The 24,013-nt window shown below is 43.0% G+C and overlaps 1 protein-coding gene across 1 annotated transcript in view; it reads left to right on the forward strand.

The window, feature by feature from the left end:
* trmu (tRNA 5-methylaminomethyl-2-thiouridylate methyltransferase) overlaps positions 1-15,529 on the forward strand; it is a 41,620-nt gene extending 26,091 nt beyond the window's left edge. Inside the window, 8 exon segments of the mRNA XM_080207355.1 lie at positions 2,749-2,921; positions 3,049-3,102; positions 4,369-4,435; positions 7,891-7,991; positions 11,152-11,296; positions 12,807-12,889; positions 15,205-15,283; positions 15,286-15,529. Of these exon segments, the coding sequence (XP_080063481.1) occupies positions 2,749-2,921; positions 3,049-3,102; positions 4,369-4,435; positions 7,891-7,991; positions 11,152-11,296; positions 12,807-12,889; positions 15,205-15,283; positions 15,286-15,443 (860 nt within the window). The 3' untranslated portion in view covers positions 15,444-15,529.
* Positions 15,530-24,013: the final 8,484 nt, after the last annotated feature.

Here is a 24,013-nt window from a genome sequence, read left to right on the forward strand (position 1 = left end):
GACAAGAGAGTGGTTAAGTTCTTTGATCAGTAGAACAAGACATTAGTATGGAAAAAACACATTGAGAAAGAGACCAGAACTGGGGAGTCTCTGAAAACAGTTAGAGCATGAGCACCAATTGTAGTGCAAGTGAAGGGAAATTCGGCAGGCATGAACATATCTTCCTCCAAAGGCCATATTATGATAACTTATGTCAAGTCCAGTTGAAGATTTTGACAATATCTGGTGACAACTTAAGTGTCCAAGAACAGAATTAGAGATTCTTCTAATTCGTGTAGTGAAGCCAGCTGCAAAATGTTCCAAACATTTGCCATTTTCAAACCCGCAAAATAATCTGTTAAATTCATTTGCAACATCGTGAGGATTGTCTAAGAACAAATAGTGGCCATCTCTCTTTTTCAGCGTGAATGCTGACATTTTATGGATACACTTCCATGCATCTCTGGGATTATTTGTCCTAAAACAATTATGCAGCTTATCTCTGTACGCATCTTTTGCATTCTGAATTTCCTTTCTTATTTTGATTTTCAGTTTTTCAAGTTTGTCTTGGCCCCCCCACACTCCCTTGTAATGCAGAATTTCTCATTTGGATAGATTGTCATAGTTCAATTTCAACACAAAGCTGTTCATGGAAGATTATATAAATGTTTATAATCTCTGTGCTCTTATTTATGTCTTCATCCTCCATAAAATTATTCCAATTTGTATGACTGAAACAAATTTGTAGATCTGGAATGACCATGTTATCCCAAGCAACAGGACCCAATGGGTGTTAGTTTCCAGTGTATATTAAGGAATACTGGATCTCCTCGGGGCTGGATACTTTTCACCTTTTTGCTTTTCATCTTTGACATATATGATTGTTGTTCAGACTGTGATGATGTAATGATCCTGAATTATGCTGATGATGTGGTACTTGTGGGTCTGATAGGGAATAACAAAGTAAACTAGAGGAAGAGAAGTTTGTAAAATGTGCAATGACAATTCTCTTAAACTGAACAATAATGAGTCAAAAGAGCTAGTGATAAACTTTAGGAAAAAGCCAGTTAATATTTATTGTTCCTGTAAAGGATCATGCTGTATATGTTGAAATAGTTACTAACTACAAAGTATCTAGGTATCAAAGTAGATGGTAAGTAGATGAATTTGATGGAACAGTGTATAGATGTAGTAGCCAAAGGACACAATCATTAGAAAATTAAAATCCTTTTCAGCAGATCCATCATGAAACTTTTCCATACGTAGAATCCATACAGTGCAGAAGGAGGCCATTCAGCCCATTGAGTTACACTGACTCTCTGACAGAGCATCGCACCCAGGCCACATTCCCATAACCCCAACTACATACTTGGCTAATTCCCCTAACCTATACATCTTTGGATACTAAGAAATAATTTAAAATGGCCAATCCACCTAAACTACATGACTTTGGACTGTAGGAGAACACTGGAGCACCCAGGGGAAACACCCACAGATATGGGAAAGACATGCAAACTCCACACAGTCACCCAAGGCTGGAATCAAACCCTGGCACTGGGGCTGTAATGCTAACCACTGTGCTAATGTCGCCCAGCTACAGTTGAGAATGCTGTCCTGTTTGGATGCTTTAAGGGTACAGAGATTATTGAACCATACAGGAAAGATACTTGATGAGCAGAGTTTTTTTTGATGATATCTGCTTTCGAAGAATTCTGATTAAAGTGTGTTGTGAACAATGAGAATACCTCCTTTTTTCAGTATTATTGCTGGTCGTGTTCAGGGAAAAGGCTAAATATCTCAGATGCAGGCCAATCAATTTGTGAACTCATTTGTGCATTTCTCCATTAGAAATTTTAACAGGAGTTTGACGAATGGATCAGGATGTGCAGTCACAGTGGGACTCACTTTCTGATTATGTTACTGCATTGAAATAGTTTTCCTAATGCACTTTAATTAATGTTGGATCATTGAAATAGGGTAGTTTTTTCTTGTTATTATTCATATATATGTATTTCTTGAATAAATGTATCTGAAATTAATTTCTGTATGGTCGATAAAGTGAAATCGACTTATGAACTGAACATAGGCAAGGAAATCACCACTGGAACAGTTATGCTGAAAATGTTTTTTTTAGGTCATGTACTGGCAAGAATTTCCAAGGTGATGTGCAATCTTCCAGAAGTTCAGTAAGGAAAACAGTTGGCAGGGAGAGATCACACTTGTTGGGGAAATGTACTGGATAGGGTGCATTGGCCATGCTAAATTCTCCCTCGGTGTACCCGAACAAGTGTCGGGAGTGTGGCAACTGGGGGATTGTCACAGTAACTTGATTGCAGTGTTAAAGTAAGCCTACTTGTGACACGAATTAATAATAAATAGAAAGATCAAAATGGACAAGTTTTCAAGGAGGACACTTATTCTTTATTTGAGTGATTGTAAAAATTGAGAGCCACCAAAGAGAGAGCAATATTTTAATGCTGAGATGTGGTATCGAGGGTGGGAACTTCCAGCCTTGACATTGGCGTGCATTGTTACAGGTGGGACAGGAAAATTTAGAGAGCCATTAAAAGCCAACGGTAGAGCAGAAAATCCCAGCTAAAGTAATTTCATTTATGACATTGTTGCGTTAGAGAAATTTGTGACTGTCACGACTGAAATTAAATCTTTAAATCAATTATCTTAAATATCGCAACATTTTAAATTGAATCTTAGCCAGTTTAAATTATTGCCATTCTGCCTCTAACTGCCCATTTGTCCTCCCTGTTGTAGCTGTGAAACTCTTACAGGCAGCTGACCCAAAGAAAGACCAAACATTCTTTCTCAGTCAGATCTCTCAGCACGCCTTGCAACATACCATCTTCCCCCTTGGTGCACTGAAGAAAAACATTGTAAAGGAAATGGCAGCTGAGGCGGGATTTCACCACGTATTAAAAAGGAAAGAAGTATGAAAATCATTTGTCGTCGTTTTGTTCTTGAACCTAGAACATTGAATACAATTATTTTTGGATAAATCTTTGATTCTGTTCCCAGATGCTTCCTTTTGGTGATATTTGTTTTTGCTTCTCGCAGAGTATGGGAATCTGTTTTATAGGAGAGAGAAATTTTGAAAATTTTATTCTTGAGGTAAGTGTGCAGTCTTTAAAAGTACCAATCCTGTTTCAAAAATGGGACCACCTATGTTAGGAAATAGAATAGTTTTCACTTTTTACAGTCCATGTTTATATATAATTCACCATCATGACTCTTGATCTAACATTCTGCTCTCCCTTTATCATGGCTCAGAGTTTACTGTTGCCAATATCTGTGAATGAACTTTCCATGCCTTCATACCACACTCTGCTTAAAATAAACTGATCAAGGCCTCTTTTAGGTTTCCAAATATAAAATGTGATATAAATGTGTCAAGCATCCTCCCAGTAACATCAACAACAGACTAATATCACCAATTTGACATTATTTTGCTCATTTCTGTTATCCTGGTTTAAGTAAAATCCCTAACATGATGTTGGTGACATTGTGCTGTGAACTTGTATATCCTGGAAATGAAGTTCAAATTGCCTAAGCTTATTTTAGTTAGGGCCTGTAAAGCAGATAGGTGGAAGAGACATTGGACAGGATTTTCAGGCCTCGCTCTCTGCTGGGATCATCTGGGCTGGGTCCACTGAAAGTCAAAAGATCTTTGACAGGCTGCTGAATCTGTCATGGTGGGGATCCTGCCTTGGTGGGGGTCTTTTAAGTTTATTTATTAGTGTCACAAGTAGGCTTACATTATCACTGCAAAGAAGTTACTGTGAAAATCCCCTAGTTGCCACACTCACCGGAGGGGGAACGTAGCATGGTCAATGTACCTAACCAGTGCGTCGTTCGGACTGAGAGGGGAAGCCGATGCACCCAGAGGAAACCCACGCAGACAAGGGGAGAACGTGCAGACTCCGCACAGACAGTGACCCAAGCCAGGAATCGAACCCGGGTCCCTGGTGTTGCAAGGCAGCAGTGCTAACCACTCTGCCATAACAGAGCTGAAAAATCCTGACTATTAATTCCATTAGCCTGGGCTAGGAATTTGGGACCTAGGAGCAGGAGTAGGCCAGTTGGCCCTCATAGCCTACTCTGCCATTCAGCAGGATTGTGACTGATCTGGCTGTGATCTCAACTCCACTTTCATGTCTGCAACCCCAGACCCTCAGAATCTCTCTAACTCTGTCTTGAATAAATTCAATAATCCAGCCTCTACAACCTTCTGGGGAAGAATAAGATCGAAACCCAGTGCCCTCCTCAGTGAATATTTTGGAAATTCAAATGCACTTGCTTTGTTGAGTTTTGACAAGATATTTGTATAGAAGGTAATTTTGAATGTTTAAAGTAATTTCATTCCCACATTGTTTTTAGTATTTAGAACCTCGACCTGGAAACTTTGTTTCTATAGAAGATGGAAAAATTATGGGGACGCACAAAGGTAATTACAATGTTATAGAAAAATTATTTTGAAAATCATGTGCTGTGGATTTGATTTGATTTGATTTATCATTTTCACGTATTGGGATACAACGAAAAACATTGTTTCTTGCGTCCCTTACTGACAAAACGTACAGTACGTAGAGGAGGAGGAAAGGAGTGGGTGCAGAATGTAGTGTTGCAGGTACAGATAGAATATAAAGAAAGAGCAGCTGAATATATAGTAGGTCCATTCAAAAGTCCGATGGCAGTATGGAAAAAGCTGCTGTTGAGTCAGTTGGTATATGTTCTCTGACATGTAGCACGATGATAGGGAAATGTGAACATCTTTCTGATTCTGTAAAACAGTGTAGGTAATCAAGACCCTTTATAGTTTGTTGACTTCCATTTCGGATCACTTTACTCACTTGCCAAGCAGCTGCATGGTTAGTTTGGTCTAAACAAGACTTGGCAAAGTAAAGATATTTAAGAATGCTTGTTCTTTGCTGCTTCTGGCAACATCATCTGTTTTATTCAGCAACCTAAAATTGGCCAGCCTCCATTTGGGTGTGTGCTCAACACTACCTAATTTTCCTGTGTTAGCTAACACCAAGACAATCCAACAACTCAGACACAAGACCAAGAAAATCCTGCCATGTACTTAAAAAGCAGTATGTCGGAGCATGAGCACAGTATACTATGTAGACTTGGGTCACCTCTCTTAAAAATGTAATAGGAGTCAAATTAAAGCCGCTTACCAAAACTCTCTGAGCTGAATTAAATTTAAAATAGAAATCTCATATTGTTAGATAGGAGCTGGATATCTAAAGAACTAGAATTGTTTAAAATCACTGAAGCTTTAGTTCTGCTATTTAGCTCCTTTAAAAGTTAAGTTGATTTCCAATAAGTTCCCCTCAAGGCATTTCGTAGTGCTGACTACGTTGTGGAAATGACACGTGTTTGAAATTGTGGGTGACTGGACCATGCATTTGTGAATATGGTGCTTAATATGGAACGTCTGGCGATGGGAGTTCAGAATGCAACTTCTTTCCTTTAGCACTTACATCAGCATGAACTATTTCTATATTCATTTTATTCTGCACTTTGCCAAACAACCTGGTAAACAATCATCCAAGTAGGACTTTTGATTGAATTAACTTCTACACATGGTTGTTGAATTGACAGGCATCCAGCAGCTCCATTTTTTCATTTGTGACCTTTTGCTGAACTTTTAGAACTAAAACCAGGAAAAAAAATACCTTTTAAAGATATTTAAATCTCTAGAATGGACATTTTGCTGCATTTAGCTATTGTTGAACAGGTTTTGGTGCAACTTAAAGTTTGCGCATAATGATCAAATGCTTTATAACAATGACATGAATATTGAGATTACAGCACAGAAGTTACACTCATGGATAAGTTGACATTTTTATAATGGGCAGTGGAATTGAGACCATCATTATTTTGCATTGAAGGATTAAAGAATGGTATTATTGGGTGAAATTTTCTTGTTCTTCAGTGGCACAGGGATGTGTGTATGGATACAGTGGGAAATCCGATTGACAGCTGTGGAACAATAAGATCCTGCCATCAGCCAATAGCGGGCTGCTTCCTGCCACAGAGAAACTTGCGCAGACAGTGCTCAAAATCCCACAGATTATCTCAACACTTACATTCCATAGTAGATCAAAGACAAAGAAAAATACAGCACAGGGAGCCCTCCAAGTCCGTGCTGATCATAATGCCCTAAATAAACTTAAAACAAAAGTCTGCCCTTATTGTGCTCATATTGTGATGGAGAGGATTCTGAGGGACAAGATTTATGAGCATTTAGAGAAGTTTAGAATGATCAGAAATAGTCAGCATGGCTTTGTCAAGGGCAGATCATGCCTTAATAGCCTAGTTGAGTTCTTTGAAAATGTGACTGAACACATTGATGAAGGAAGACCGGTGGACGTGGTTTACATGGACTTCAGCAAGGCGTTTGATAAGGTCCCCCATGCAAGACTTCTTGAGAAGGTGAGAGGGCATGGGATCCAAGGGGCTGTTGCCTTGTGGATCCAGAACTGGCTTGCCTGCAGAAGGCAGAGAGTGGTTGTGGATGGGTCTTTCTCTGCATGGAGGTCAGTCACCAGTGGAGTGCCCCAGGGATCTGTTCTAGGACCCTTGCTGTTTGTCATTTTCATAAATGACCTGGATGAGGAAGTGGAGGGATGGGTTAGTAAGTTCGCCAACAATATGAAGGTTGGTGGTGTTGTGGATAGTCTGGAGGGATGTCAGAAGTTGCAGCGTGACATAAATAGGATGCAAGACTGGGCGGAGAAGTGGCAGATGGACTTCAACGTGGATAAATGTGTAGTGGTCCATTTTGGCAGGACCAACGGGATGCAGGAGTACAATATCAAGGGTAGGCGTCTTAGCTGGGTTGAAAAGCAGAAGGATCTTGGGGTCCGGGTCCATAGGACTCCTAAATCGGCCTCGCAGGTGGAGGATGTGGTCAAGAAGGCGTATGGTGTACTGGCCTTCATTAATCGAGGGATTGAGTTTAGGAGTTGGGAGGTAATGCTGCAACTTTATAAGACCCTTGTCAGACCCCACTTGGAGTACTGTGTGCAGTTCTGGTCGCCTCACTACAGGAAGGATGTGGAAGCTATTGAGAGGGTGCGGAGGAGATTTACAAGGATGTTGCCTGGATTGGGAGGCATGCCTTAGGTTGAGGGAGCTAGGTCTCTTCTCCTTGGAGAGACAAAGGTTGAGAGACGACCTGATAGAGGTTTATAAAATGTTGAGAGGAATAGATAGGGTGGATTCTCGGAGGCTATTTCCCAGGGCTGAAATGGTCGCTATGAGAGGTTTAAGGTGCTAGGAAGCAAGTAGGGGAAAGTTTTTCACTCAGAGGGTGGTGAGTGAGTGGAATCGGCTGCCGTCGGTGGTGGTAGAGGTGAACTCGCTGGGGTCTTTTAAAAGACTTCTGGATGAGCATATGGGACCTAATGGGATTGGGAGTTACAGATAGTTCTATGGCTTGGTAGGTAGAGATGTGATTGGCGCAACTTGTGGGCCGAAGGGCCTGTTTGTGCTGTAGTGTTCTATATTCCTCTATACCCTCCCTATTCATGTACCTGTCCAGATGCCTCTTAAATGTTAACATGCTTGTTTCCACCACCACCTCTGGCCGCGTGTTCCAGGTGCCCACCACCCTCTGCATGAAAAACTTCCCCCACACATCTCTGTTAAATTTTCCATCTTGAACCTGTGTCCCCTTGTAATTGAAACTTCCGCTTGGGACAAAGCATTATCCACCCTGTCTGTGCCTCTCATAATTTTGTAGACTTCTATCATCAGGTCTCCTTGACTAGGTCGGTAATACAATCGGAATATATTATGAACTAGTTCGTAATGTTGTAAGATGTTAGTGAAAAACCCAAGATCTGCTTATACGATGTACATTTGAATTTACTTTCTCTGTGGTTTTAGGTTGGTTCCTGTTCACTTTGGGACAACGAGCCAGGATAGGCGGTCAAAGAGATGCCTGGTTTGTCGTGGATAAAGAGATAACTACGGGGGATGTGTTTGTGGTGAGTGCTGTGGAGCCCATGGAGAAGTGAGAAACACAAAAGTTTACTGAATATACATATATCTACCTTGGACATTTTGTAAAGCTTGGATAAGCCCATGTTAAATTCAAACTTGGATAATTTTCAGTATAAGAACATAAGAAATAGGAGCAGGAGTAGGCCATCTAGCCCTTCGAGCCTGCCCCGCCATTCAATAAGATCATGGCTGATCTGTCGTGGCTCAGTTCCACATTCCTGCCCTCTCCCCATAACCCTTAATCCCCTCTCTTATCAAAAACCCATCAACCCACGTCTTAAAAATATTTAGCGAGGCAGCCTCCACCACTTCAACAGGCAGAGAATTCCAGAGATTCACCACCCTTTGAGTGAAGAAGTTCTTCCTCAACTCCGTTCTAAACCGCCCCCCCTTTATCTTGAGGCTGTGCCCCCTAGTCCTACTGTCCTTTCTGAGCGGGAAGAGTCTCTCCACCTCTATCCTATCCATCCCATTCATCATCTTATACGTCTCAATGAGATCTCCCCTCATTCTTCTAAACTCTAACAAGTACAAGCCTAGTTTATTCAGCCTCTCCTCTTAGCTCAACCCCCTCAACTCCGGCATCAGCCTAGTAAACCTCCTCTGCACTCCCTCCAAGGCCAAAATATCCTTGCGTAAGTACGGCGCCCAAAACTGCACACAGTGCTCCAGCTGCGGCCTCACCAATGCCCTATATAGCCGCAGCAAGACCTCCCTACTTTTATATTCAATCCCCCTCGCTATGAAGGCCAGCATCCCATTCGCCTTCCTGACCACCTGCTGCACCTGCAAGCTGGGTTTTTGCGACTCATGCACAAGGACCCCGAGGTCCCTCTGCACCGTTGCCTGCTGCAGTTTTTCTCCACGTAAGTAATAATCCTTCCTACCAAAGTGGACCACCTCGCACTTGCCAACATTAAATTCCATTTGCCAGTTCCTGGCCCATTCGCCCAGCCTATCTAGATCCTTCTGCAGACTCTCCACACCCTCCGCGCAATTTGTTTTTGAAATATCTGGACCTGTATTTATTGTTGACACAAATGGATTATGTTGCTGGCCCACTGTGCAACTATCCAGTTAACAACATTAGAATCAACTTTATTATGTTTCTGAAGTTCATTTTCATGGACGTAAGTGTCACTGCCAGGACCAGCATTTGTCTCCCATCCCTGGCTTCCTTAAGAAGGTGATGGTGATCCACCTTTTTGAAACGCTGCAGTCCATGAGATGAGGTCCCACCGTACTTTTAGGTAATTTCAGGATTGTGACGCAGCATTGATGAAGGAATAGTGATAAATTGCCATATCACAATGGTATGTGTTTACAGGGAAATTTGGAGGTGATGATGTTCCCCTGAACCATCCTCCTCCTAGGTGGTAGAGATCACAGGTTTGGGAGGTGCTGTTGAGGAAGTATTTGAAGCTAAATTCAGGCTATTTGGACACAATAGGGGATTTTTGGTATGGTGATGACTAATCACTTTGTCAATGGTAGGATTTCAAAGTTGATTAATGTGGTAAAAATTCTACTGCAATTTCCAGTTACAAAATTGCAGAAAGCTGAATGGTGACAAGTGAACTCCTTGCTGATCTTTCAATCCCTTTAATCACTGCCAAAACCTCAATTGGATGACATTGAAACTTTATATTTGAGTTATTTATTTGTGTCACAAGTAGGTTTACATTTAACACTGCAATGAAGTTACTGTGAAAAATCCCTAGTCGTCGCACTCCAGCACCTGTTCAGATACACTGAGGAAGAATTTGGCAAGACCAATGTACTTAACCAGCTCTTCTTTTGGACTGTGTGAGGAAACCCACGCAGACATGGGGAGAATGTACAGACTCCACATAGACAGTCACCCAAGCTGGGAATTGAACCTGGGTCCCTGGCACTGAGGCAGCAGTGCTAACCATTGTGCCACAATGCCGCCCTTGTTTTCCAAAGAAAAATTTACTCATAATTTAAATTTTGTTCCAGTGAGGTGACCAGAATTGAACAGGAGTTGGAGATGGTCTCACAACACCAGGTTAAAGTCCAATGGGTTTATTAGCTCGTGATTCCTAACAAACCTGGTGAACTTTAACCTGCTGTTGTGAGAACTGAACAGAGTTAGAAGCAGTAGAACTGACAATAGTAGATGAGAGCTGAGAGTCGGATGCAAGAGAAATACAAACATCGCTTTGCAATAAACCTCTGGTTGATATCAAAGCCTCAGTGAAACCAGGATATTTGCAATCACAGGCATATGTAACTTCTGTTTCTTCCATTCCCGCTTTGTGTGCCTCTTCTGTCAATTTTCCTTTTGGTTCTGTCTAAATTTCCCTGCTGCTGCTGCCTCTCTTACTCCACTGTTGCTCCAAGTGATTATCCAACTGCTGGAACCTGAACACTCCGTGCCCCCACTCCTGTCCGTACCTTTTCATAGCATCTGGGCTATGGGCTGCTCCCACTCTCTATTTCCTTTTTGTCACTGGCCATGACAATCTCGGCTTTAGCTCCAGCTGTCTGCCTCCTCTCTTCCTCATGAGGTACTTAAGCTTTTAATTCAAGTATCATTTTCCAAATGTGCTGTTTTCTAAAATGTATAATTACTCCTATTATGCCTTTTCTAGTACATAACTATGTGCAGGCCACTTGGTAATGTGCTGTGGAATTAATATCAATGCATTGAATGTAGGGCAGGAGAGACGGACTACTTCTGTTCTTCAAGATACTCAGCAATTTAGGCATGTTTAGACAAAGTTTTTGTACATCTCTAGACATCTGCCAATGATGTAGTGCAATTAACTCAGTTCTCAAGACTGTCAGCTTTCATAACTATTTTCACTTTTTCACTAACAATTTCAGCTTTTAATGTCACTTTTCTGGAGGGGTGGATGAGAGGGAGAGGAATGTGAGAGGAGGGTGGGGTTGCTTATTTGATAGAAATAAGACATGTTTAAACACAACACTTCCTTTATTGGATTTCTGATGGTTACTTTTTCTCAATTTATTGCCAGCGTGTTAGTTTAAGTGTTTCATGACATGTTGTCAAATTTCCTCTACTATCTTTTCCTGCCTCTTAAAACACTGATCTGTGTAGGGCTGTCTTTGCAAGTGTAGGAATATATATATTGAAAAACCATATATGTTGTCTATCAGGCTCCAGGGACCACTCATCCAGCTTTGTACAGGAGTGCACTCCAAATTGATCCAGTCCATTGGATTGCTCAGGATCCACCAGTAGAACTGCTCAGGGACAGAGTGATGCAGTGTAGCTTCCGCTTCCAGCACCAGATGCCACTTGGTAAGAAATGGTCGACTTAGCTTGTATGCATCTGGACTAAATAGACAATTCTTCAATACATTTTAGTCACCTCTGACATAAATGTTAGTGTTTGTATGGAACAAAAAAAATCCTCACTTAATCGAAAACAGAAAATGCTGGAAAATCTCAGCAAGTCTGACAGCATCTGTGGAGAGAGAACAATAACTAATCGGTGTGATCTTACCTGTCGTTCATGTCAGGTCCCTACTGCAGTGAGGTCGGAGAATCTGGTGGCCAGCCAAATCTCTGTTCACTGCGGTAGGATGGGATGAGATGAATATACATCAAAATGTTACAGCTGACGAAGAGACACTGATATGATTAATATTGAACACAGTAAAAAGTCTGACAACACCAGGTTTTAGTCCAACCGATTTATTTGATAGTAAACTCACAAGCTTTCGAGGGGACTCCCTCTTCATCAGGTGAATGGAGAGTTCTGGCTTCAGACAGAACATATAAAGCACAGACAGTTTAGAGATTACTGATTAGAATGCGAATCCTTACACCTAACCTGCTGTTCAAGTCCTAAAGTGGCCGACAGTGTGTGTGGAAGGAGCACTGATCACAGGTTACAGAGATGTGTATTGTCTCCAGACAGCACAGTGAGTGAGGTTTTGCAAACCCAGGCAAGTCACGGGGGTTACAGATAGTGCAACATGAACCCAAGATCCATGTTGAGACCGTCCTCATGTGTGTGGAACTTGGCTATCAGTCTCTGCTCAGCGACTCTGAAGGCGGCCTTCACGACACACGACAGCGCAGAGTCGCTGAGCAGAGACTGATAGCCAAGTTCCACACACATTGTCGGCCACTTTAGGACTTGAACAGCAGGTTAGGTGTAAAGATTCACATTCTAATCAATAATCTCTAAACTGTCTGTGCTTTATACGCTCTATCCGAGGCCAGAAGTCTCCATTCACCCGACAAAGAGGGAGTCCCCTCGAAAGCTTGTGAGTTTACTATCAAATAAATCGGTTGGACTAAAACCTGGTGTTGTCAGACTTTTTACTGTGTTTACCCCAGTCCAACGCCGGCACATCCACACCATTAATATTGAACCCAGAGTTGTTTGTTGTGTGAATGGAAAATAGAAATGTACTTGCTCCAAAGATTAAGCAATCCCAGGTCAATGTAAAACTCACCAATAATTTAATTGTTCAGTTTTGAGTGCTATCTCTAAGTGAGACGGTGAGTTTACTGTTGATTTACGTGCAAGTCTGCGCAGTAGGTTAATGATCACTAGCTGAGATTGCCCAAACCAGTTTCTGTTGGTGGTGATGTTATTGCTGATAAAAGGTAAGACTTTTATCTGTAAATCCAGATTGAATTTGACCCTGGGTTGAGAGGCAATATTCATTCTAAGCCAATAAAGCCCTTTAACCGATGCAAAAACTATAATTTGTGTAAAACTTCAAACTGAGACATTCAACCTATCGGAATGTGAAAAAAAATACTCTTCTTTCAAATTGTATCTTTTCTCTTTCAGTGCAGTGTCAGTTAACCCTAAATCCAGGTGACGCAGTTTGGGTGACTCTCGCTAACCCGGTCAGAGCACCAACACCAGGACAAGTGAGTTCTATCTTCTTCCGTTTTGAGGTTAGGTAAACAGAATGGGCAATGCTAAGGGTGTAGGTCTGCCACCCACAAATATTTGAGACCTGGTTCTTTGGAACTGAAGTGATGAGAAGACATTTCTTTTTGAGAGATATTACTTTTTTTTTAAACTAAAACTCATTCTGCCTATAATTATCTTTGTTATTACACTTGGTGCTGGAATTGCATTTGCAATGCAGCCTAAAGAACAGCTGAACCTCTCCATACCCAGTGATCAGGACTAAGGTTTGTCTGATGGGTACCCATGTGATCACAGTACTGGACTAGAAACTGAGATTGTGGAAATTTGGAAATTGAATTCAGTAAATTTTGATAATTTTGTGAGAATGTACCTTAAGGGGCAACACAGTAATTAGCACTGCTGCTTCACAGCATCAGGGACCTGGGTTCAATTCCCAGCTCAGGTCACTGTCTGTGCAGAGTCTGCACGTTCTCCTTGTGTTTGCATAGGTTTCCTCTGGTTTCTTCCCACAGTCCAAAAGACATGCTGGTTAAGTGCACTGGCCATGCTAAATTCGCCCTCTGTGTAGCCGCACAGATGCCTGAGAGTGGCAACTAGGGGATTTTCACAGGAACTTCATTGCAGTGTTAATGTAAGCTGACTTGTGACACTAATAAATAAACTTTTAACGTTTAATTTCAGTAGGGTTGGCCACATCGCCAACAACAAATATGAAAAGTTAAAATCTGTTACTTCTGTATTGAATTGAAGTTTTTGTTTAGAATTTTTCTGCTCCTCTGGAGTGTCAAAGGATCCTTTACATCCACCTGAACAGGCAAACTGCATCTCGCTTTAATGTCTTAACTAAAAAAAAGTGCTTCTGGCACAAATCATGAAGCACATTTTGATGTTAATCTTGGACGTGATTGTAATGCAAAGAGCATTTGTTCACTGTTGGGACGTGTGAAGTCACACACCAGTGTATTTTCGAAATGTTGAGGAGCTAACATGTACTGAAATCGCTAAATTGAGTGGGCCAGGTATAAGAAAATGAAAAGCTAGTGGAATGTTAACCTTCATCTCAAGTGACTGCAACATAGATAAATTATATTGTAGTTGTATAAAACATGTTAGCCTGCTTCTGAACGACTGTTTTCACTTCTGGATACTGCAACAAAGGTCAACTGTATTGGGATCTTGGAGGCATGTGCAGCACCTCTTTTTTTCCTTTCTCTCCTTCCTTCCTCCCCTCCCTTCCTTCCCCCCTTCCTTCTCCCCCCCTCCTCTCCTCTCCCCCCCGCTCCTCTCCCTCTCCCCCCCCCTCCTCTCCCTCCCCCCTCCTTCTCCCTCTCCCTCCCTCCCCCTCCTCCTCCCCCTCCCCTCCTCCTCCCCCTCCTCCTTCCCCCCCCCTCCTCTCTCCTCTCTCCTCCCCCCCCCTCCCCCCTCCCCTCTCCTCCCCCTCCCCCCCCCTCCTCCCCCCCCCTCCTCCTCCCTCTCCCCCCCCCTCCTCCCTCCTCCCTCCTCCTCCCTCCTCCCCCCCCTCCTCCTCCCCTCCCCTCCCTCCTCCCCCCCCTCCTCCCTCCTCCCTCCTCCCTCTCCCTCTCCCCCCCCCCTCCTCCCTCCTCCCTCCTCCCTCCCCTCCTCCCTCCTCCTCCCCTCCTCCCTCCTCTCCCTCCTCCCTCTCCCCCCCCTCCCCTCCCCTCCTCCCCTCTCCCCCTCCTCCCTCCTCCCTCCTCCTCCTCCCCCCCTCCCCCTCCCCTCCTCCCTCCTCCCCCCCTCCCTCCCTCCTTCCTCCTCCTCCTCCCCCCTCCCTCCCTCCTCCCTCCTCCTCCCCCCCCTCCCCCCTCCTCCTCCTCCTCCCCCCTCCCCCCCTCCTCCTCCTCCTCTCCCCCCCTCCTCCTCCTCCTCCTCTCCCCCCTCCTCCTCCTCCTCCCTCTCCCCCCTCCTCCTCCTCCTCCTCCCCTCCCCCCTCCTCCCTCCTCCTCTCCCCCTCCTCCTCCTCCTCCTCCTCTCCCCCCTCCTCCTCCTCCTCCTCTCCCCCCCTCCTCCTCCTCCGCCTCTCCCCCCCCTCCTCCTCCTCCTCTCCCCCCCTCCTCCTCCTCCTCCTCTCCCCCCTCCCTCCTCCTCCTCTCCCCCCCCCTAAAACTCTGGAATGTACCTCAGCAGGGTGATTTTGAGCATCTGTCACAGTCTTAGTTGAACTTGACTCCCCTGTCATCAGCTGCGAAGAAGCAACAAAATGCTCAGTCTTTGTCATTCGTAAGAATATATCTTGCATGCTAGAATTATGATCAATGTAATTTTATTATTAACATATTTTTGGTTATAGTTTGCTGTGCTCTATAAGGATCAAGAATGCCTTGGCAGTGGCAAAATTAAGGAGCTTGGCCCTTCCCTCTACACACTCCAAGAAGAAGAGGAAGCAGAATTGGCAAGACCCAGAAGAACGACATAACACATCACAAAATTTTCAATTTTAACGCACAGTTACCCAAATTCTACCTTCCAATGTATTTCCAGTTACTGAAAGATGTACAGAATTCCTTAACTGATCACAAGAAGATATAATATTTTGTAATGTGTTCTCACAATGTTTGCAGTTACTGTTAAAGATATTTTAATTTAACCATCATTAAAAGAATTTTCTATTAAAAGTTCTGTATCATCATTCACCTTTTGGGTTAATGTATAGCAATGTTGGAACTGAAACAAAAGAGAAAATCCTAAAAATTCATCAGAACTGGTAACTCTTTTTATCACAAAGGGGAATAGTTTGATAGGTGCAATACACAGAATTTTAACTTTGTCTTTCCAAAATAAATAGAGCAAAGTGCTCTCATGCCACCAGTATTGATGGATTGTCACCCAAAATATTAGCCAATCTTTAGCCAAAGGTCTAATGTCCTTTGAGGAAAGAAATCTGCCATCCTTAACTGTTGCAGCTTATGTATAACTTCCAAACCCACACAAGTGTGGTTGACTCTTAAAACGCCTAGAACTCAGTTGTATCCAGTTGCTACATAAATCAATGGAATGGGCCACCAAGCATTAACCTAGGGACTGGAAACCACTCTGGCAAACCTCGACCTGTCCACCTGCAAAGTCCTCCTTACTAAAATCTGGAGGCTTGTGACAAAATTGGGAAAGTATCTCACAGTCTAGTCAAGCAATACTCTGACAATGTCTCAGACATCACCATCCCTGAGTAGATAGAACCAGCCATAGGTGGCAGCACAGTGGCATTGAGTTGGGAGGCAGGTGCCCAGGGAGACCTCAGCATTGACTGTGGAGCCCATGAAGTTCCATGGTATCGGGTCAAACACAGGCAAAGAAACCACCTGTTAATTACCACATACCCTTCTTTATCAGTTGATCAATGAGTACTCGATGTGGAACAGCACTTGGAGGAAATACTGAGGGTGGCAAGTGTGCAGAATTTCTGCTGGGTGGAGAACTTTGGTGTTCATCACTAAGAGTGGCTCAGTAGTACCACCACATACCAAGCTGGCCAGGTCCTAAAGGACATAGCTGCTAAACTGGGAATGAAGAAGAGGGGAAAATATACTTGACCTCATCTTCACCAGCCTGCCTCAGATTCACCTGTCCAAGACAATAGCAGTAGGAGTGACCACTGCACAGTCCTTGTGCAGATAAAGTCCAGCCTTCACACTGCAACTGTGCTAAATGGGAAAGGCTGTGAACAGATCTACAATGCAAGACCTGGCATACTCTGCAGTCTATGATTACTACTAAGCCAGGCAATCAACCCTGGTTCAATGAAGAGTGTAAGAGGACATACCAGGAGCAACACCAGGCATACCTAAAAATGTGTCAAGCTGGTGAAGCTACCAAACAGGACTACTTACATGCCAAATAGTATAAACAGCAAGTGATAGAGCTAAGCAATTCTACAACCAATGAATCAGATCTAAGCTCTGCAATCCTGCCACATCCCGCCATGAATGGTGGCAGACAATTAAACAACTCATTGGAGAAGGAGGTGCCATAAATATCCCCATACTCGATGTTGGAGGAGCCCACCATATCAATGCAAAAGATACAGTTGAAGCACTCACAACCATCTTCAGCCAGAAGTGCCAAGAGCTTGATCCATCTCAGCCTCCTCTGGAGGTCTCCACCATCACAAGATGTCAGCCTTCATCCAATTTACTTTGCTTCACATGAAATCAAGAAATGGCTGAAGACACTGGATAGGCAAAAGCTATGGGCCCTGACAATATTCCAGCAATACTACTGAAAGCTTGTTCTTCAGAACATATTGCATCCCTAGCCAAGCTGTTCCACTACAGCTACAACACTAACATCTGCCCAGTAAGTTCTGTACATAGGATACAGGCTACATCTACCCTGGCCAATTACCACTCTATCAGTGTATGCTTGATCATCAGTAAAGTGTAAGAACTTAGCAAAGCTCCTTAGGCAGCACTTTCCAAACCCACAGCCACTAATATCTTGAGGGGCAAGGGCAGCAGATACCTGGGAACACCACCACCTGGAGGTTCCCTTCCAAGTCATTCACTATGCTGACTATGAAATTTATCACTGTTCCTTCACTATCACTGGGTCAAAAATCCTGGACTCCCTCCCTAACAGCGCTCTGGGTTTACTTACTCCTCAAGGATTGCAGTTGTTCAAGAAGGCAGCTCACCATTACTTTCAGAGAATCCTAGAATTCCTACAGTGCACAAAGAGGCCATTTGACCCATTGAATCCACGCCAACCAGAATCCCACCCAGGCCTATTCCCATAACCCCCATTTTTACCCTTCTAATCCTCCAGACACTAGGGTCAATTTAGCATGGCCAATCAACCTAACCTGCACATCTTTGCACTCTGGGAGGAAATCAGAGCACCCAGAGGAAGCTCACGCAGACACAGGGAGAACGCACAGACTCCACATTCTAAAGAGCAATTAGAGATGAACAAGAAATACTGGCCTAGCCAGCAATGTCCACATCCTGTAAATGAATATTTTCAAATGCTGATTTGTCCTGTTATGTATTTGTTTTATTAATTTTAGAGTTTTTCATGTTCTCACTAATCTTTTGAAAAACAAAATAATTGGAAGCATTGTTGAAGCATGTAGAGGCGGCACAATGGTTAGCACCGCTGCCGCACAGGTGCTGGGTTCAATTCTGGTCTCGGGTCACTGTTTGTGTGGAGTTTGTACATTCTTCCCGTCTACCTCAGTTTCTTCTGGGTACTCCAGTTTCCTCCCACAGTTGGGCTAGGTTGATTGGCCATGCTAAATTGGCCCTAGTGTCGGGGGATTAGTAGGGTAAATATGTAGGGTTACAGGAATTGGGCCTAGGTGGGATTGTGTTTGGTGCAGGCTTGATGGGTTGCATGACCTCCTGTACTGTAAGGATTCTATGTACAAAGACAGTAGAAGATGTGAGAAGTAACATTAAAAAAATTAAACTAATGTCACCATGACCAGATAATGTAAGGAAGCATGTAACAGAAAATCAAGCTATAAAATAGGAACAATACTCTGGTTCTGAGGTTCTAATTCAATCAGCAAAGGCCATCCTTCACAAGTTTGCAAGTAACACAAGCCAACAGCACCTGCATTCTTTTATAATGTCCTTAAAGTTGCAAAAAAACCCTTCAAGATGCTTCACAAGGAGGTTGCGGTGACCATTGGGCTGGTCAGTGGAGTATTTTGAGGAGATTTTTGTAGCTGGGGAAAACTGGAGCATGGTGGATTGGATTGGAAAGAGATTAAGACTGTGAGATCATGAAGCTATTGAACCAATGGGCAGGGTTCAGTGGCACACACTAACCTGAATTTAGAGAGATGGAGGATACAAACTGCAACATGAAGCTGGAGGAGGTTAGGGCAAAAGGATATGGGCAAGGTCATTACGAGGTTAGTGGAGGACAATGTGTATTTTGAAATCATTGCATTGAAGGCTGAGGAGCCAGTGAGAGTTCAATGAAACAGGACTTTAACAGAATAGAGTGCAGTCAGAACAGTTCCGGATGAGGTGGAGTTTGAAAGTTCAATTAGGAGAGTACTTGCAGTCAAAGATGAGGGTTTCCATGGTAGTGCGGATGAGTTCAAGACAAAGGCAGGTAATGTTTCAATGCTTTGAAGCTTAGATCTTGCTGAAGTATCTCAGTCACTCTTAATGTAATTTAAAGAAACAGAAGTGAGTTGGTGAAACAAAACATTTGTGAAATGTCTTGTGAAGAATTTCTGTAATTAACGATTGTAATTTCTAAACAGGGAACCAGAAAACCAGAAGGATTGATTTTGTGTAAATGCCAGAATAGTAAAGTAAGAAATGGATTAAAATAGCCTTTTTGTTTGAGGAGTCCATGACAGATGAGAGAACAGCATGGAGTTATTACTTCCAATTATCATACATTTCCTACAAATTACACATTGACACGTTAGATAAAGAGCCTGCTAAGTAGGCTTTAATTTTATCTAATCTAGTAATGGATAGTCTCTGGTGACAGTTAGCCTCAACAGTAGTTGTCTGCGAGACATTGCTGCAGCTAATGTATGTTTGTGTTCAAAGTTACATCAAATAATTAAACTTTTGCCTGAACATTATGAAACAAAATATTAATTAGTTGTAGCAATTAGAGAGTGATTTCTATCATTTTTGGCAAGACACTTTCCCATTTCAGATAACATTTTATCCAGGTTTAATACTAAGCTCAGCAGCTAATTAAACATACTTCTCAAAATGTTTCAATTATTTCCCTCCACATTTTAATTTTCATCGCATGGCTTTCTCTTCTGTTCTTCTGTAAAACATTTTATGTCGAAGAGTGGGGGGACTTGGGGTTGATCTTGCTTTATAACCTTTCAGAAACTACCCCTGCTTCTTCTAGATAACAAAATGCCTCTTATGCATTTTGGACTTTATCCATTGTGGAGTGCCTGAACGTCATTCACATATATCTGTGAGGGGATTTCTAGGTCTACATTTAGTACATCTCTCATCAATACTTCATCACAATGAAGTGTATTCTAATGAGGAGATTCCTTTTTCTTTTCACTCAAGGGAAGTATTTATTCAACCCCTCCAGGCTGCCTCACAGTGCCAGGGACCCAGGTTCGAATCCTGGCTTGGGTCACTGACTGTGTGGAGTCGACGCGTGTCAACATGGGTTTCTCCTGGGTGTTCTGGTTTCCTCCCACAGTCCAAAAAGCGTGCTTGTTAGGTGTTTTGGCCATTCTAAATTCTCCCTCAGTGTACCCAAACAGGCACCAGCGTGTGGCAACTAGGGGATTTTCACAGTAACTTCATTGCAATGTTAATGTAAGCCAACTTGTGACACTAATAAAATATTTTAAAAAGGGAATTATCTGGCCTATACTGATCTATGGCTATAAGGAATTGCCAAGCCTCCGTTTGGAACTCTCCAGGAGTGTATTGTTTAATACCTCCAGGGAAATGAGCTTACAGCTGTTAGCTCCAATATTAATGGAGGTGATGGATTGCTGCGGTGCGGGAAGCGGGGTGTGGTGGAGTTGGGTTGCTGCGGTGGGGGTGTGGGGCAGTGTTTTGAGTGCACAAGAAGCCCACAAATACAGATAACACAGAGATCCTGCAGAATTTATTGGGAAGTCATCATTTAATTTTTCATTCCCTGTTTCTGATCAACAACTTGCTTAGCACAGCAGTAGGGGAAGTAAGACACCTGGCTGGAAAGTAGCAACAGTGAAGATATGTTTGTTAAGAAAAAAAAAATGGCAGTACGGTGGCACAGCAGTTAGCACTGCTGCCTCACAGTGCCAGGGACCTGGGTTTGACTGTCCGTATGGAGTCTGCATGGTTTACCCCCATGCATGCGCCGGTTTCCTCCCACAGTCCAAAGATGTGCAGGTTAGGTTGATTGGCTGTGCTAAGGGAGACTGGGAGGGTAAATATGTGGGATTACAGGGATGGGACCTGGGTGGGATTGTTGTTGGTTCAGGCTCAATGGGCAAATATCCTCCTTGTGCACTATAGCTTCTAAGTTTCACTGTGTTGAGATACTGGCACTTGTTGAGCGGGAAGACATGTGCTGGTATAAAAAACACAACCTGCAGAATTCTGCTCACCTCCGTTCAACTGCTGGGTTTCCCAAAGTTCAGAAATGCAATTTAAAGGCCTGTAAAACTCCATGACGTATAGGGCCATTAATTGCTGCAGTACGTTCCTGTCCACTTGCACTAGTTAAGTTCTAACTATGGTTTACAAGCATCCAGACACATCTTTGCTGAATGGGCACAGTGGCGAGGTTGTTAGCACTGCTAGCCCACAGCACTGGGGACCTGGGTTCAATTCTAGTTTTGGGTGACTGTGTGGAATTTGCATGTTCTCCCCGTGCCTGCGTGGATTTCCTCTGGGTGCTCCGGTTTCCTTCCGCACTCCGAAGATGTGAAGGTTTGATGGATTGGCCAGGCTAAGTTGCCCCTTAGTGTCCCAAGATGTGTAGGTTAGATGGAATTAACCATGGTAAATGTGTGGGGTTAGAGGGATAGTGTGAGGGCGAGAGCCTGGGTAAGATACTCTGTTGTGAGTCAGTGCCGATTCAATGGGCTGAATGGCCTCTTCTGCACTGTAGGGATTCTCTGATTAAACCCAAATTGAATCCAGTTGTTGCTATTTAATTTACTTAGTTCAATTACTCACCTGCCCCACAACCTACTTGTTCTCTGGGGGTTAAAATTCTCTCCATTGTCTCTGTGACACAATTATGGTTTGAAATGCATTCTTTGTTGAAAAAATTCGTTGGAGGAAATGATTGGCACAGATTTTAATTCAAGAGACTGCAGGAGTCCTAAAGTTAAAGTTTCTGAATTCAGCTGTAAGATTATAATCTCTCCTATCTCCTGTCTCACACAACTCTGGGTATTCCTGAACTTCCCTAATTTCTCTTTCTCACCCAAGCTAAAATCTCACTGCATTATACCCCTGCCATGATGCTTTTTATTGTTTTAATATATATTAGTACAGCACTTCAGAGGGTGGATCTCAGTGAAAGCTCTCCTTATAGAATTGTAGAATCCCTACAGGGGAGGAGGAAGAGCCTGCAGTGACAACAACCCCAACCAGGCCCTATCCCTGGAACCCCATGTATTTACTGTGCTGGTCCCCGATACTAAGCAGCAATTTAGCACGGCCAATCCACCTAACCTGCACATCTTTGGAGAGTGGGAGGAAACTCATGCAGACACATGGAAAATGTGCGAACTCCACACAGACAGTGACTCGAGGCCGGAATCGAACCCAAGTGCCTGGTACTGTGAGGCAGCAGTGTTAACCACTGTGCCACCGTGCTGTCCACATAAGGTAAACACATAGGCTCCCATGTTGACAGACGTGGGTTTCATAATCAGGAAAGGAATTTTGGTTGAGTTTGGTTGTATCTTGTGTTCCTATAGGAATTTTGCCTGGGAATCAGCTTGATTGACAGATATGGCTCCCTGGCAGGCAGGAGCTGGTAAGGAACCTGTTGTAGAGTCAGTGGGAGTCAAATCACAGACACCTAGAAGTGGTGGGAAGTGCGTCCCGATGATGGGATGGGCGTTCTGTTGGCACCAATGTTCCTACAAACAGTACTGTAAGAGCAATTAACTTTCCCCCAGTGCTGCTGAGTTTCCCAAGGCTCAGGAAACCTTCCTGGCAAGGGTTAAACCTGTAAGTCAGCTTAAATGTGAGGCATAAAGCCATGTTATAATATTTAAATAACCCTCCCACCTCTATTAACCCTAGAAGTGAGATTGTGATTAGGTTTGAAATTTTTAAAATGCTAACCCCACCTGACTCCAACACACCTATTTTGAGGTTAAAATTACTCCCATGGTCATCAAACAGATGGATTAGAAGATCAGAACTACACAATTCTATTTTTGTATGACCACAGGAATAGCCTTACAAAAGGGACTTTGACAATTTCAGCTAACTTGGAGGCATTCTTCAATGATCGGCAGTTTCTATGAATTCTGCCAGCTCTCCCTTTTAAATACAGAATGGAGTTCCGGAAGTAAAATAACATTTTCACACTAGCCTTACAGAAAGCATCTAACCTCCACCATGGGCAGCATGTTTGCACAATGGTTAGCCCTGCTGCCCCACAGCTCCAGGGGGCCAGTTTAATTCCAGCCTTGGGTAACTGTCTGCGTGGGTTTTCCTTAGGGTGCTCCAGTTTCCACCCACAATCCAAACATGTGCAGGCTAGGTGGATTGGCCAGCTAAATTACCCCTCAGTATCCAAAGATGCGTAAGTCAAAGGCCTAGAGGGGTAAATGTGTGGGGTTACAGGGATGGGGTAGGGAGTGGGCCTAGGTAAGATACATTACCTAGGCATCTATGATATTATTAGATGGCATTGTCAAACACATTTCTGTTTCTGTCAGAAGACTCGATAGGCAAGGAATTAAAAAATGAAACCTCAGTGTTTCCAAACAAGACACCAAGCAACATATTGCCCTTGCTCGCGTATGCTGTAACACTGGAATCTCTTCAATGTTGGTTATACAATTTTGCTAATCGACTGTCATGTGGAAACTTAAATATGCAGCAGCTTCCACACGACTTCATTTCAGAGAAACTGCACTTGTAAGAAAATTAATGTGAAATATCTCTTCCCTAAATCATTAACTGTAAAAGTGAGTGATTTGGTTGCCCTCCTGCCTATGTAATACAGAAAAAGTATCAAAATGTTGAATAAGCTGCAATAAAAAGATTTGCATGACAAATCCTTAAAGTTTTTAAGAATTTTTGTCACGTTTATTGATTAGTGCCATAAGTAGGCTTACATTAACACTGCAATGAAGTGTAGATGGAGAAAGAACGGCTACAACAACGATTTAACAATAATGGCAATAAGTGGTTTTAAAATGGCTTTTCTGGCTGAGCGTTAAGTATGCTGAGATTTTTGGTCAACTTATCATTAAAATCAGTCATAAAAAGTCAGGAGCCAATCTGGGAGCTGTGATCCGAAGCTAAATGAGGGAAGTTGTTTATATCCGAACAGCCATTGTGGCCTCGACTTTTATTGCCATTATATGTAGTACATGTCATGTGAAGTAAGCGTAATGGCTTTGTTCACAAGTAATTTCATTAGATGTTTGAGCCATGTGATCAATTACAAAGTTGGCTGTTTGA

Source organism: Carcharhinus amblyrhynchos, chromosome 19, assembly GCF_965287045.1.
Source record: "Carcharhinus amblyrhynchos chromosome 19, sCarAmb.v2.hapA, whole genome shotgun sequence".
Taxonomy (NCBI): domain Eukaryota; kingdom Metazoa; phylum Chordata; class Chondrichthyes; order Carcharhiniformes; family Carcharhinidae; genus Carcharhinus; species Carcharhinus amblyrhynchos.